The sequence below is a fragment of the Suricata suricatta genome, chromosome 10 (genome assembly GCF_006229205.1).
Source record: "Suricata suricatta isolate VVHF042 chromosome 10, meerkat_22Aug2017_6uvM2_HiC, whole genome shotgun sequence".
In the NCBI taxonomy this organism is placed as follows: Eukaryota; Metazoa; Chordata; class Mammalia; order Carnivora; family Herpestidae; genus Suricata; species Suricata suricatta.
The window spans coordinates 41,180,237-41,194,549 of NC_043709.1; the positions used below are offsets into that span (position 1 = coordinate 41,180,237).

Sequence of the window (14,313 nt, forward strand, 5' to 3'; positions counted from 1 at the left end):
AAATATACATGTCAGCACATCTAACCTTATTTTCCTTTGACTTTTATTACAAATATGGAAATAAATTATTACAAATATGGGAAAAACCAATTTAAATCCTAATTAGACTAGATATTGTGCTAAGTAGATATTGTGAAATAACACTGAAGTTAAAATGTTTTTAGTAATACTTGGCTAATTTATATTAAATCAATATGTCCCAAATATTACTTATTTCTTACAGAACTTTAAATATTTCAATATAAAATATTTAATATCTTATATTTAATTCTTCTACAGTTTAAAAAGACATTTAGAAGGATATATTAAAAGTCAGGAAAACCTAACCTTGAAAAATTACCAGTTTATTTTAATATTCTTCTTCAAATTTAAGGTAACTTACCCTGGTGCATAGTTGCAAATGAAAACTGCTGCACGTGTGATATGTCCCACTCTTGAACATGGAGTAACAGCACAACCAATTTTGTAAGATGTGTTCCAAACAACCTAAAATAAATATTCCAAGGAAAACAAAATCTGATCCTAAACATTTATTCTGCTGTATTATAAGCAATAATGTATTCAATTTACAAAGAATCTTAACCAAGCATTTTAAGGAATATGAACTAATCTTCATTTGGATGCAGGTAGAGGATTTTTAAAATTTAAATCCAAGCTAGTTAACATATAGTGTAATAATGATTTCAGAAATAGAATTTAGTGATTTGTCACTAACATATAATACCCTGTGCTCATCTCAACAAGTGCCCCCCTGAATGCCCGTCACCCATAGAAGTCCATCCCCCCACCCGTCATCCCAACAGCAACCCTCAGTTTGTTCTCTGTATTTGAGTCTCTTATGGTTTGCCTCCCTGTTTTTATCTTATTTTTGCTTCCCTTCCCCTATGTTCATCTGTTTTCTTCTTAAATTCCACATCAGTGAAATCGTATTTGTCTTTCACTGACTCATTTTGTTTAGCATGTTCCGTCCATGTTGTTGCAAACGGCAAAATTTCATTCTTTTTGATCACTGATTAATATTCTTCTTTATCCATTCATCAGTCAATGGACATCTTTATCCATTCATTGGTCAATGGACATTTGGGCTCTTTTAATACTTTGGCTATTGTTGATAGTACAGATGCAAGTAGAGAATTATCATAGATTTAGGGAAGCATTTCCCAAATTGTATTTAAAGAAACCTTTAATAGGTTGCACCACTGTATTTTTTAATGTTTTATTTATTTTTGAGAGAGAGAGAGAGAGAGACAGAGTGAGCAGGGGAGGGTCAGAGAGAGGAGACACAGAATCCGAAGACAGGCTCCAGGTTCTGAGCTGTCTGTTAGCACAGAGCCAGATGCGGGGCTTGAATCCACGAACTGTGAAATCATGACCTGAGCTGAAGCCGGATGCTCAACAGACTAAGCCACTCAGGGGTCCCTCCATCTCTGTATTTTTAGTATAAAGAGAAACACTGATCTAGAATGGTTTAGAGTCAAAGGAAGGCACACATGCTGAATCAATTTTCAAACTCCTTTTGAATCTGAGAGTTCTAGGTTATGGCAGATAAGAAGAGGAAAAAGGAGGAGAAAAAGTTTTGGAAGACTGGAAATTGTGCATAGAAAGAAAAAAACCAAACATCAAGATTATAGAAGGGAAGGAAAGGCTATCCAAGAGTAGAGAGTAATTGAATGCAGTCAGCATTTCTCTATTCTTTTGTTGAGGAAATTCCATTATAAAATAAAAGAGTCTGGGCCTGCAGTTTAAAAAAACGAATAAAAGAGCTAGTTTCCATAAAAGGAAAAAAGTCTTGAATTGGAGTGACAGTATGAGAACCATTAAAGATATTCCAGAAATTCTCTGTATGGCTTTAGTATTTCTAACACTTCCACATAACAAAAAAGTACTTGTTTGGTCTTGTTAACCTCTGTGGAAGAAACGGTTTCTGGTTTCTTTTTCTCATTATCCCAGTTTTAGTGGTTTTAAAAGTGTGATTCTTAAAAGAAATAGAGTGATACATTAAAAGAATAAAGAGGGATGAGCACTGGGTGTTATATGGAAACCAACTTGACAATAAACTATAAAAAAAAAGAATACAATGTCTGCAACAGTTGAAATGGAGTTACTAAAATACAAGAAATAACAATGTCTATGATACCAGAATTACGGAGTAAAAAAATAACAGAGTAGATCATGAAATAGACATGGTTAATTTACTGGGATTATTAAAATCATATTAAGGAGTCTGGCTTTGATATGAGTAAGACAATGGAGAACCACTATCACTTTCTAGAAGAAGAATGAACTGTACAAACATCTTTTAAAACATGATTCACTTGGGGCATCTGGGTGGCTCAGTTGGTTAAGCGACTGACTCTGGCTCAGGTCATGATCTCACAGTCTGTGGGTTCGAGCCCTGTGTCAGGCTCTGTGCTGACAGCTCAGAGCCTGAAGCTGTTCTTTGGATTCTGTGTCTCCCTCTCTCTCTGCCTATTCTCCCCTCATGCTCCATTTCTCTCTGTCTCAATAATAAGCAAACATTAAAAAGAAACATGATTCATTTGATTGAACATAAAGACATGAGTTCAACATGTCTTAAAATTATAAAATTTTAAGTTCTGCATAAAACATGACATCAGAGCCTACTGATTGAAAAATACTCATCTCTTAAATCAGCTTGAAAGTTCATCTAAGAATTTCTTGATTCCTGGTGCAAAATTTATAGAAGACCAAAATAATGTTATGTTGTTGTTGAGACATCTTATCCATGACATGTACTTACTGTAGTATCATATGTAAGTAGATGATTATAAGTAATGTGACATGTGAAATAATAAGTGTAGAGGAAATAACAAGTAGTTCAGTATTCTTGGAACATAAAGTGTATGTATGGACTCTTCGACAGGAGACAGGAAAAAAATGCTATTAATTTGCTCTTAACATGCTTTAATCAATCCGTTATACAGCAGTATGTATTCTGATCTGTGCAAAATAATCAAGTCTTTTACTTATGTTTATAGACAATAATTTAAATCTAATTTTCATTTGCTGTTTCCTCCTTTTTCAGTATGTGTTACTCTTAGAAAAGTACCTTTCATTTTGGGGTATGGAGATGAGATTTTTTACTCTATTTAAAGAAATGTTTTAACTGTATGGTTCATGTAATAGATGGAGTTATAAACATTTTAAAGATCTAGGATTGATTAGAATTTCGATTCTATTAGAAGTAACTTACCATTTGGGTTTATTTATAAAATTAAACATAATAAAATCTTAGTAGTAAAGCAATTAAAGAATCTATTGAATTAATATAAAAATTAGATACCTGTTTATAATTAGAACAGTCACGAGAGCAGCTGTCATTTTCAATATGGTACCTTGTCTTCTCTTTGTACCAACTTCTGATAGCAATACTGGCAGTAAATTCATTTTCAAGGCCAATCCACATATTTTCACCAATATCATTAAATTTAGGATGGGCCATGTATGGTTTTCCTAAATAAGGATTACGCTCATGTGAACATTTCTTCCCCCATGCTCTAGCAGTCCGTGACAAAGCTACATCCCAAGTCTGAAAAGAAAATGCAACAAGTAAAGAAAACAAAATAATAATAATGAGGATTTGTTGTTGTTGTTGTTGTTCTCTAAATTATTTTCCTGGAATTCTCATATTAGATTTAAGGAAAACAATACTAACTTTGTGCTTATGGGTCTGGTTTAAAAAATTTCTATGGGGGAAATGCTTTTGAGTTAATCATAAATGAAATAACTATTTCCTGACGGAAAGGACTCTCCATATATTTGTAAATAAAAAATCAGATTGTAGATGATGCAAATGGTGGTAATACTTTTACATGTAGTCTATTCAGAATATATACTTTTTTTGAAAAATTTTTTTAATGTTCATTTAGTTTTGAGAGAGAAGCAGAGGGTGAGTTGGGAAGGGGCAGAGAGAGAGACTCTAGGCTCTGAGCTGTCAGCACAGATCTCAATGTGGGGCTCAAACCCATGAGCTGTGAGATCATGACCTGAGCCAAAGTCGGATACTCAACCGACTGAGCCACCCAGGCTCCCCCAGAATATATACTTTCAATCTCATTTCTTTTATACATAGTAATACAATAATTTAAAATATTCATCTAAGAACTATTTATTGAATACTGAGTATATGCAAACTATTGTAATGTGAGAAATAAAATACAAAGTCTGGCATAAGTGTTCTCTTCTATATTTTATATATAAGATCTTAACACAAGTACTACTTGGTAAATATTATAAAAGAGGCAAGTGTAAAGTTTTATGGATAGTCCCAGAAATGTAAAAAAGTATCACAAAATACTGTGTCCTGGCTAGCCCTGGAAATATCCAGAAATGTGTAATTTTATCATTATTTAGAAGCTCATTAAATTCAGTGTTTACTTACAGACAAGAACAAAAAAAACATCCATAGATAAATCAGTAAAATAGTTGTAAAATCAAAATGCTTTGTATACATTACTGTGTATCTGAAAATAAACATTTCTGAAAATCAATACCAAGATTTCCTTACAGTTTTCTTAATTAGATTATACATAAGTCTAAAAAATATAAAAAATAAATTACGCCTTTAGAACACTCCCCCTAACTTTCCTCCTCAAAGGTAATAGTTGTTAAAAAAAGGTGCTTCGGTATACATTTCTCTATGTCTATACACATATACATGCAAACATATTCAAATATAAGATACAACCGTGGATGTGTCATGCAGGTATTGTGTGGGTTTTCTTCTTTGCACTACTGTAAGCATACTATACACACAATATAGCTGGCCTACAAGTTTGCCGTTTTCTCTTAGATTTTTCCATTTTAGCATAACTTAAGCCACCTGTTTTATAAACTCTACATCTATTCTGTAGTATGGTAGTAGGGGTAGCAGATAATAAATGTTACCATTCCACTACTAATGGCCTTTTAGGTAGTTTCCTATTTGCAAACAATGCTCCAAGGACTATCCTCCTACTGTCTTATTTTGCATCTTGTTTACACATCACAAGCTTACTATATACCAGTCACTAGTCTAAGCGTCTTTATGCATTATTTCACTTAAATTTTCCTAAGAATTCCACAAGTGATGTATTATTATAACTGTTTCTAATTCACAAAAGAAGTAAATAAAAAAAATTAAGTAGTTTACTTAATAGCTACTTATTGCCAGTAAATTGTGGAGCCTGGGTTTAAACCCAGGAAGTCTAACCCTCAGCTTGAAGATTATAAGCATTTAGGTCATTGCTTCCCATGACTGTGTGCAAGGAAGTTATAATACAGGATATATACAGGAAAATATAATAAAATAATAATATTTGCTTAATTTGGTGCAGCCCTTCAGAATATCAATTGCTATATATCATATAAATAAAAATATCATATTCTTAATTTATCTTTTTCTCGGATTCGTCTAAGGAACTAATCCAGAAGGAAGAAAAGGCATGTCTGGGGAGATAGTCGTTGTGATATCATTTACATGTAAGTTGGAAGCTCCTAATTGCCTGGTGGGAGAATATTTATCTCATAAATTTTGCAGCCATTTCTGATGACAATCAAGAAGGCTGGTAGCAAGAGAAACAGTTGATGAGATGTAAAATAGAAATAGAAGGAGGAAAAAAAATGAAAAAGAAAAAAAAAGCAAGAACAGCATTGTAAGGGAATGCCAAATCAGGGCCAGGACTAGGACAGGTGACCAGACATTCCCTCAGGTGAGGCCTCTACAATCCCAGCTCTCTGCAAAATCTTGTTAATAACCGTGTGTCACACAGTGGTTTTTATTTCTTGAGTGTATACAGCTGAAGCGCATGTTAAAGCCACGACAGAGCGCCGTTCCCCGCCATCCGGAAGCCTCAGGGAAGCAGTGGCCAGGGAGGGGGTGGCGTCGCGGCAAGGACGTTGTCGGAGGAGGTTCGGGCAACCGCCTTAGAGCCTCACCATGAAGCGCAAGTTAGACCCTTGGGGGAAGACGTTGCCCCGGAGCTCATTGTGGAGGTTCACGTACTCATTGATAAAATACACGTCCTCTTCGTGCGGCAGAAGTTTCGCGTCCACCCCGGCATCCAGCAGCAGTACCCAGAGTTCACACAGCCACAGCTTCAAAAGGGCCCGTCCCATCGCGGGGAGCGATTGGGCGGACGGCTCGGGCGCTTAGGGCCTTGGGGCCTCCGTTGCCCGCCCGCGGCAGACAGGCCAGTGCGCAGGCGCCGGCCGGCCGGGTGAGCCGCCGTTCTGCGCGGGCGCGCCGGCCGCGGGTCCCCCTTTCCCGGGAGGTAGCCCGGGGAGAAGCGGGAACGGAACAGGTGCGGGGTGGAGAAGCTCGTCCGAGCTGTCTGCGGAGCCGACCGAAGAGGCTTGCGTTAAATGGATGCAGGCTTTCCACTAAACCGATGTAGCTGAAGATTATCCAGAGTTGATTTCTGACACCAAATGATGCGCCATCGTTTATTAATGAGCCGTCTGCATACCGATTGCCATTGCTGCGTAATGAACGTGTCATGTCGGAGGGACCTTCTAATTAGGCAAGGGGAAATGAGCTTTCTTCTGTGATGCAGCTGAAACGGCAGTTCATCTTTTTCTTTTATTTTTGTCTGTTGCGTTGGAAGTTTAGTGCAGGACCTGCCCTTTGTCTTCCTCTTGGACAAAAAGTATTTCCTCTTTAAGGTGAAGTGGACTTCCTCATTGAGATTTTTCTCTGTGTTTCTTTTTTTCTTTTTAAAAATGTATTTATTTTGAGAGAGAGAAAGAATCCCAAGCAGGCTCTGGGCAGTCAGCAAGGAGCCCCATGCAGGACTCGAACTCAACAAAAGGAGATCATGACCTGAGTAGAACTGGAGAGTCAGGCGCTTAACCACCGAGCCACCCATGTGCCCCGTCTCTCAGTGTTTTAATAATCTTTTGTGGGAACCACAGAATATATGGAAAAGTGAAAGCTCAGCTTTTAGGGGGTAGACTTGGAATCATCAGATTCTCATAAGGTTAACGTGTTTTCATTTCTTCTCACCTGCGCTGTATAGACAGACTGGAATATCAGTATTTATCATCTCTGGCAAATTGTCTTGTTCACAGTAGATAAGAACTCATTTTTTGTTTTCATTTCTTTCCTTCAGACAGAATGGTTAGTGTCTTAGCAGATTTTGGCTTGGTCCCTTCACCTCCAAACATTTTGCTCAAGAAAACTTGCTTTGAAGAATAGAAGTTCTATGCACAAAATAAAAGCATGTGTTTGTTTGGGGGCTACACATTTACATGTAACATATTGTGCTCAATTCAAAGGGATATTTGAAATCACCGAGACTGGAATAGAATTTTGCCACAAAGGAATTTTGACCAGTGGACTGGTCAAAAATATCTAAAAACAAATGTGCTTTAAAAAATTATGATGTACACAATGAAAGCAGTAGACCTCACAAGATGGTTTCATTCATGCCATTATGTTTTTAATAAATATTTAGTACCAGACAATGCCTTAAATAGTTGAGAAAGACCCAGCCTCTGCCCCAGATAGCCTACAGTTTAAGAGAACTAGCAAATTGGTAACTCTTATATAATGCGATAAAAACAAAACCAAAATGCTTTTGCAGCATGTCTGGGACAACTAACACCCCTTTTGAGGACCATGGAATCCTTTTTAGAGAATGTGACATCAAGAAGGTGAAGCATACAGGTGACAGAGCACATTCTAAACAAAGGCAAAAAGCATGTAAATATGCCAGGAGGTCTGAAAAGGCTAAAAGTGTTTTGGTACGACAAGAGCCTATTTTAGGGGTGAAGGTGGCCAGTGGTAAAAGATGGAATTCCTTTATTATGTTGGTGCTGTTTATGAAAATTGCTGTAATAAAGCCCAAGATACATAGTATAATGCAATCTTAGACTAGGAAGAAATTTTAGACCCTTTTACTAGTCCCATGTATTGAACATATACTTTGACATGTCATTAACAGGTGATCATTATACCTCTGCTTAAATAACTACATTAACAAGGAAATCACTATCTCTTAGGCAACCCCTTCTATTGCTGGACACCACACTCAGTAATGACTGTTTCTTTAGGACCTCCTATGTGTCTGAGTCCACAATAGGAGTTAGAGCTACAAATGTTGAACAAGCCATATATATAGTCTATCCACATGAAGTTTTAGTTAAAAGTGATACAGACAAGTCACCAAATAATTATAATGCAAAGTGGTAAAAGCTGTTTTTAGTTTATTAAAAAAATCCTTACTCTGTGTCAGGCAGTATTTTATTTTATTTTTGATTTTTTTTATTGTGGTAAAATAGACATTAACATAAATGTTACCATTTTAACCATTTTTAGTGTAAAATTCAGTGGCATTCACAGTGTTGTATAATTGTCACCATTGTTTTTAGAAATATCTAGCATGATTTTAAAGGTTTGGAAAATATCAACTCATTTAAATCATAAAAGTCTTAAGAAACAGACACTATTATTACCTGTTTGACAGATGGAAAAACTCAGAAAAAGAGGTCAAGTAATTTGTCTGAAGTTACCCACTCAGTAAGTGGTAGAGCTAGTTTTCAAACCCAAGTGACTAAAATAGAAGTAAGAGGAAGTTGAGGTTGTGTAGAAAGAAGTAGGGTTTGCTGAGGATGTTCTGCAAATACTGTTTTTCAGATATGTGAATGAAATGGTCCGCATCATGTACTTTGTACAAGAAGTATTTAAAAATTTTTTTAATGTTCTTTATTTATTTTTGAGAGACAGAGAGAGGCAGTGGGAACAGGGGAGGGTCAGAGAGAGAGGGAGACACAGAATCCAAAGCAGGCCCCAGGCTCTGAGCTAGCTGTCAGCACAGAGCCTGATGCGGGGCTCGAACCTACAAACTGTGAGATCATAACCTGAGCTGAAGCCGGATGCTTAACCAACTGAGCCACCCAGGCGCCCCCAAGAAGTATTTTAAATGCATTCCATTCTAAAATACATTTTTCAGAAATTTTAAGGAGGCATGTAATATTTGAGGATTATTGTTTAAAATTTTATGTATTAAAATCACAGATTGTGAATACAGTATATCAGTAATGTAGGGGACAGGGGCAGGCTGCTCCAAGATGGGCCACTTGGAATGAAGACTATTTTGAATTTAAAAGCAATCAGAACCCAGTGGATTCAGGAAAAGTTTTTTTACCACCCACTGCTCCCCCAGCAACTCCCTAAAAAGAACTGATAGAGGACCTTCTCTAGGAAGAGAGTTATCACCATAGATTACCACATTATACTGTGAACTAGGTATGGTTGACAGGGAGGAACCTAGCAAGGTCTGTTTGATCAAAGTCCTCTATGCCCCGTTGTTTCTGAACCCCCTGCCCCTCCACTCTGCCCCCCCCCCCCGCAAACATTTGTTTATCAAACATTTACTCTTTTCCTTTTTCTGGTGAATTGCATTCCTTCTCTTTGAGATCCCAGATCTCTATCTCTTCTCCTTAGTTCAGAATGACATACATATCTCATTTTGCCTATCTTTGGAATTCCCATGTCTGTTTGCATTCCCCGTACATACATAATTAAGTTTGATTTTCACCTGTTAGTCTGCCTCATATCATTTTGATTCTTAGTCTGGTTAGAAGGACCATGAATAGGAAAGGAAATTCTTTTTTCCCAACAGTAACAAAAGATGTGTTAGTTTTCTCCTAAGTTTTTATAGTTTGTGACTTTTGGGAATTTTGGCCTATTCATCTAGCCCCCAAAGAAATTTTAACTTTCTTAATTTTGAAAGTGGTGATGTAATTTAACACATTACATTTCTTGAAGGCATTGGAATTGTTAGAGGATATTGACAGAATCATCCATTTCTTTACAAGCAATGTGGAAAATAAATTATCACTCAGTTACCTAACTAATGTTCTGCTCATGTTCTTTTTGAATATCCATTTACTTTCAGTTGTGTCTAACAGATATTGCCTTTACTTGAAAAATATGAGCAATTTTAAGATATTGATTTTAAGGTTATCTCAGATGACTTTGGACTTAGGTTTTCAGTTTCTATACATGTGCTTGAAATTTAAGAGAAATAATACTCCAATTCTGTACTTGGACTTTGATAAAAACTAGCAAGTTTAAACATACATTTTTATGTACACCTAAGAATGATCATGCAGTAAGGCTACAGTTACTGATGTGTGTTGCTTTGTTGTCTGTAGAGATGTTATTGGAGAGACACACTGTTTTTACTTTACTCTTGCTCTTTCACTTTTCTGTCACTCTTCACTTGATTGATCTTTTCTATAACCCCAAAATCAAAATTATGATAATGGTGTGTGAAAAGTGTTATAAGAGTAAGCCAAAATGATGGCACAAATAAAATTCAACATTCAAAAGTGGGAAGATGGACGTTATAGTTCATTAAAATCTAAATAGGGGACAACTGAGAAAGGTATTTGCTAGATAAATGTAAAAGCGTTAAAGTCACTGATGTGCTGTTAAGGCACATTTAAGAATTACTTAAAATTCCTAAGAAAATGAACAGCGCCATTAGAAAAATAGGTGAAAGAGATGAGTAGGCACTTGATGACAAAAAAAAAAAAAGCCAGGCTCTCTAGTGGAAATATTGTTCACACAGCATCTATTATTTTCACGTATAGATAAGGTGTACTGTGTAAAACCAGATTCCAGGTTGGGTTTGGGTCTCAGGAACCAAAATACAGTTTGCTTCTATCTAACAGTCAAAGCCATAAAATTGAATATAAACCTGGTAATATTTATATGAAATTTTGACTTTTAAATATACATTACTTCTGTATTCTTGAAGTCAATCTCTATTTAGAGTGGTTACATGTATGCAATAAGTCCCAGGAATCCTTGACCAAAGGACAGCATTCCTCATGCTATCTTAATGACTCTCACAAAGTATATTTGAAGTCTGAATGCAGTTTATAAAAATATATTTAAATCTACTAATGGTTCAAGAAATGAAAATTAAGGCAGCTGGGTAGCTCAGTCAGTTAAGTGTCTGACTCTTGGTTTCAACTCAGGTCATGGTTTTAAGGTTCATGGGATGGAGCCTTACGTAGGGGTTCTAGCTGATGAGTCTGCTTGGGATTCTCTCTCTCCCTCTCTCTCTGCCCTTCCTCCTCTCATGCTCTCTCTCTCTCTCTCTTTCACCTTCTTAAAATAATTTAAAAAAAAGAAAATAGTATCTACCTCACAGGATTATTGAGAGATTAAGTAATTATTTTATGTGAAACTCTTAATACTTGGCACATTGTATACATTACTTAGTGTTAGGTATTGCTATTATTAAATTAATATTAATAAATGCTATCTCATTTTTACTTATATTGACAAGGACTAAACTATATTTTTAACACTATGGTGTCATACACATTATGCATTTTTAATACATATTTACTGAATTGTTTTTATAAAGAACAAATCTAGTATGTAAAACTCCACGTGAGTTCCTGGTGGTTTTTAGACAGGGAACTTTGGCAAAGTAGTACATGTCTTTCCTAAAGAAAAAATGGAAATGCTACCGGGAGTGATAATTATGGGATTTGTTTATTTCTTTTGTTGCAATGTATGAACCTGGGTAGATTTAATTACAGAGTACATTACCTGGTTTTAACTAAGCCACCCATTACAAAATGGTCATATGTTTTGCTGAAAGGAAATTGCAGACTAATATAGTTGTAAAGGCACAAGTTCAAGTAAACAGTATCAGTTGTTGATTCTTATGATCTTCCTGGCATAATCTTCTCTTTAGCATCAATTTTTAATTCATTATCATGTCATCCTTTTCAGGTTCAATTATTATATATTTTAAGATATAGATTGCTATATTATAAAAATACATACAGTGCATGTAATTAAATGATACATATATACTTTTTAAAAAGTAGGCTCCATGCCCAATGTGGGGCTTGAATTCATGCCCCTGAAATCAAGAGTTGGATGCTTCACCCAACTGAGCCACCCAGGTGCCCCAATACATTTTTACTTTGATTCAAGTTTAGGGTCATCAACTTCCTGGTTTGTTAGGGAATGCCCTGGGCTTAGTGTGTTTTTCTGTGTCCTGGAGGACTCCTCAGACTTAGGCAAACCAGGACTGTTGGCCACTTTCACTCTAATATACACACACACACACACACACACACACACACATATATACATATGTATATATATATATATTTTTTTTTACTGAGAAGGATGCATATCAAAAAACTATAGAGACTACTGTATAAACCATTTTTTCATGATTGTTTACAAGGGGTAAGAATGGGAGAAACCTGGCCCAGCTGACTGGTGAGCGTGATCACTTTACCTCTAAGGGATTAGCCAAATTTGTGGAAATTTCAAACATAGCCTAGTAAAACAAGAGGATCCCCAGAAAAAAAACACAGTTTAAATGCTAAGTTAACTACCCTCAGTAATTTGTAAAGGCCAAACCCAGAGGAGTTGATCTAGTAATTGCACACTAAGTGAAATAGGAGGGTTATTTAAATAATACCCAGTCTCTGTTCACAGCCCCCATGTAGACAGAGAGCTCTGTTAATAGAGACCCCCTTTTCTGAGAAACACCACTCCTTGCAAGTTCCTATAGCTGTGCCCACTTAATGTTCTGACAAATATTTCTTCAAAATCGGTGAATATAGCTCTATAAAAATTCATTTTTAATGTGTTCTATAGAATTTAAGTTAATCTGATTTAAGGAAACAAGCTTTTGGATGGATAAGGTGTCTGAAGAAGTAAGGAGGTGATTATATTATAAATCGGAAGATAGTTTTAATTATTCATGAAAAAGTTCGATTAAAAAAAAACCCATGAAGGGGGTGCCTGGGTGGCTCAGTTGGTTAAGCGCCTGACTCCTGATACTGGCTTAGGTCATGATCTCACAGTTCGTGGGATCTGTGCTGTCAGCACAGAGCCTGCTTGGGATTCTCTCTCTCGCTTTCTCTCTTTCTGCCCTTCCCCTGCTTGCTCTTTTCCTCTCTCTCAAAAGAAATAAACATTTAAAAAAGCCATGAAGACAACGTAATAATAATAATACAACAGATAGAAAAGTATATGTGTAATGTGTCAGTTTTCCTTTAGTCCATTTCAAATTGCAGGTTAAGGAGTAATTATGGATTTCAATTTTAACAATGCAATAGTTCAACAAATACCAGTAGTTTATTAAAAGGATAATGATTCTGTAAACATGCTGCCAAATAGCAATGTGATGGTTAATTTCATGTGTCACTGTGGCCAGACTCCAGTGGCAAGTGTTTGGTTGAAACACTAGCTATTTTTATAAAGATATTTTTTAGATGTGATTAACTTTACAATCAGTTGACTTTAAGTAAAGCAGATTACCTTCCATAATATGAGTGGGCTGCATCCAATCAGTTCAAGGCCTTTACAGCGAAGACTGAGATTTCCAGAAGAACGAATTCTGCTTTCAGATTGCAACTTAGAAATCTGCCTAATTTCCCAGACTTCAGACTCAAAACTGTAACAGCAACTCTTACTTGCCCTGCCAGCTTGCCCTGAAGATTTCTGACTCGCTGGCTACCACAATTGGGTAAGCCAATTTCTTAAAACCTCTCTCCTCCTTTTGTCTCAGTCTCTCTTTTCTCTGTTGGTTCTGTTTTTCTGGAGAACCCTGACAAATACAAATAGATTTGAAATATAAGATCACTTGGCTTTTTTTTCTTAAGGAAGAGCAACAATTGTACAGTTATGTGGAGATTCTTGGGTATTTGGTATTCTTGGGTATAACTAATAACAATTATTAGTTATATTAAAAATACATTTAAAATTATTTTTAATATTAATAGCTGAGGGAAGTTGGTGGTTGCTTTAGCTGAGAAGAAAAAGATGTAGGTAGCTTAGTCCACAGAAGTGAACAATTCAACATAACTGATTTTTAAAACTGAATTAATTGAATAATTTTTTTTGTCTTCAGAGAAAAGAAATGCCAGAACTAACTAATTCTTTGGTTTGTAGAAGTGTCATTAACTATATTCTGCAATTGCATAGATTTTGAAAGGCATACTGTTTATATCCTGTTATTTTATACAGGATTCATTTTAAAATAAAATCTCCTCCAAGGGCTTAAAGTTTCATTGATTTCCCTTTTAGTTTAATCTGTTCACATCCATTTTCCTATTGCTTATGATCATAATATGACATTATATACTATCTGATACTTTGCTTAATAATATTTTGATTCTGAATAATGTTGCTGGTATTCTTAGGGGAAACTATGGACATATGGGGAAAATGTCTAATATCTGAAAAATTCTTTAAGTCTACTGTAACTAAAATGGCATTCTAGATAATTAGAGAATGGGATTCTTGATCCAAAGCAAAATTGC

At 35.8% G+C, this 14,313-nt stretch overlaps 1 protein-coding gene across 1 annotated transcript in view; it reads right to left on the minus strand.

Moving 5' to 3' along the window:
- GLIPR1L2 (GLIPR1 like 2) overlaps nt 1-6,169 on the minus strand; it is a 31,875-nt gene extending 25,706 nt beyond the window's left edge. Inside the window, exons 1-3 of the mRNA XM_029954594.1 lie at nt 5,938-6,169; nt 3,305-3,550; nt 383-486 (exon numbers count right to left, since the gene is read on the minus strand). Of these exons, the coding sequence (XP_029810454.1) occupies nt 383-486; nt 3,305-3,550; nt 5,938-6,117 (530 nt within the window). The 5' untranslated portion in view covers nt 6,118-6,169. The remainder of the gene's footprint in view (nt 1-382; nt 487-3,304; nt 3,551-5,937) is intronic.
- Between the last annotated feature and the right edge of the window lie 8,144 nt (nt 6,170-14,313).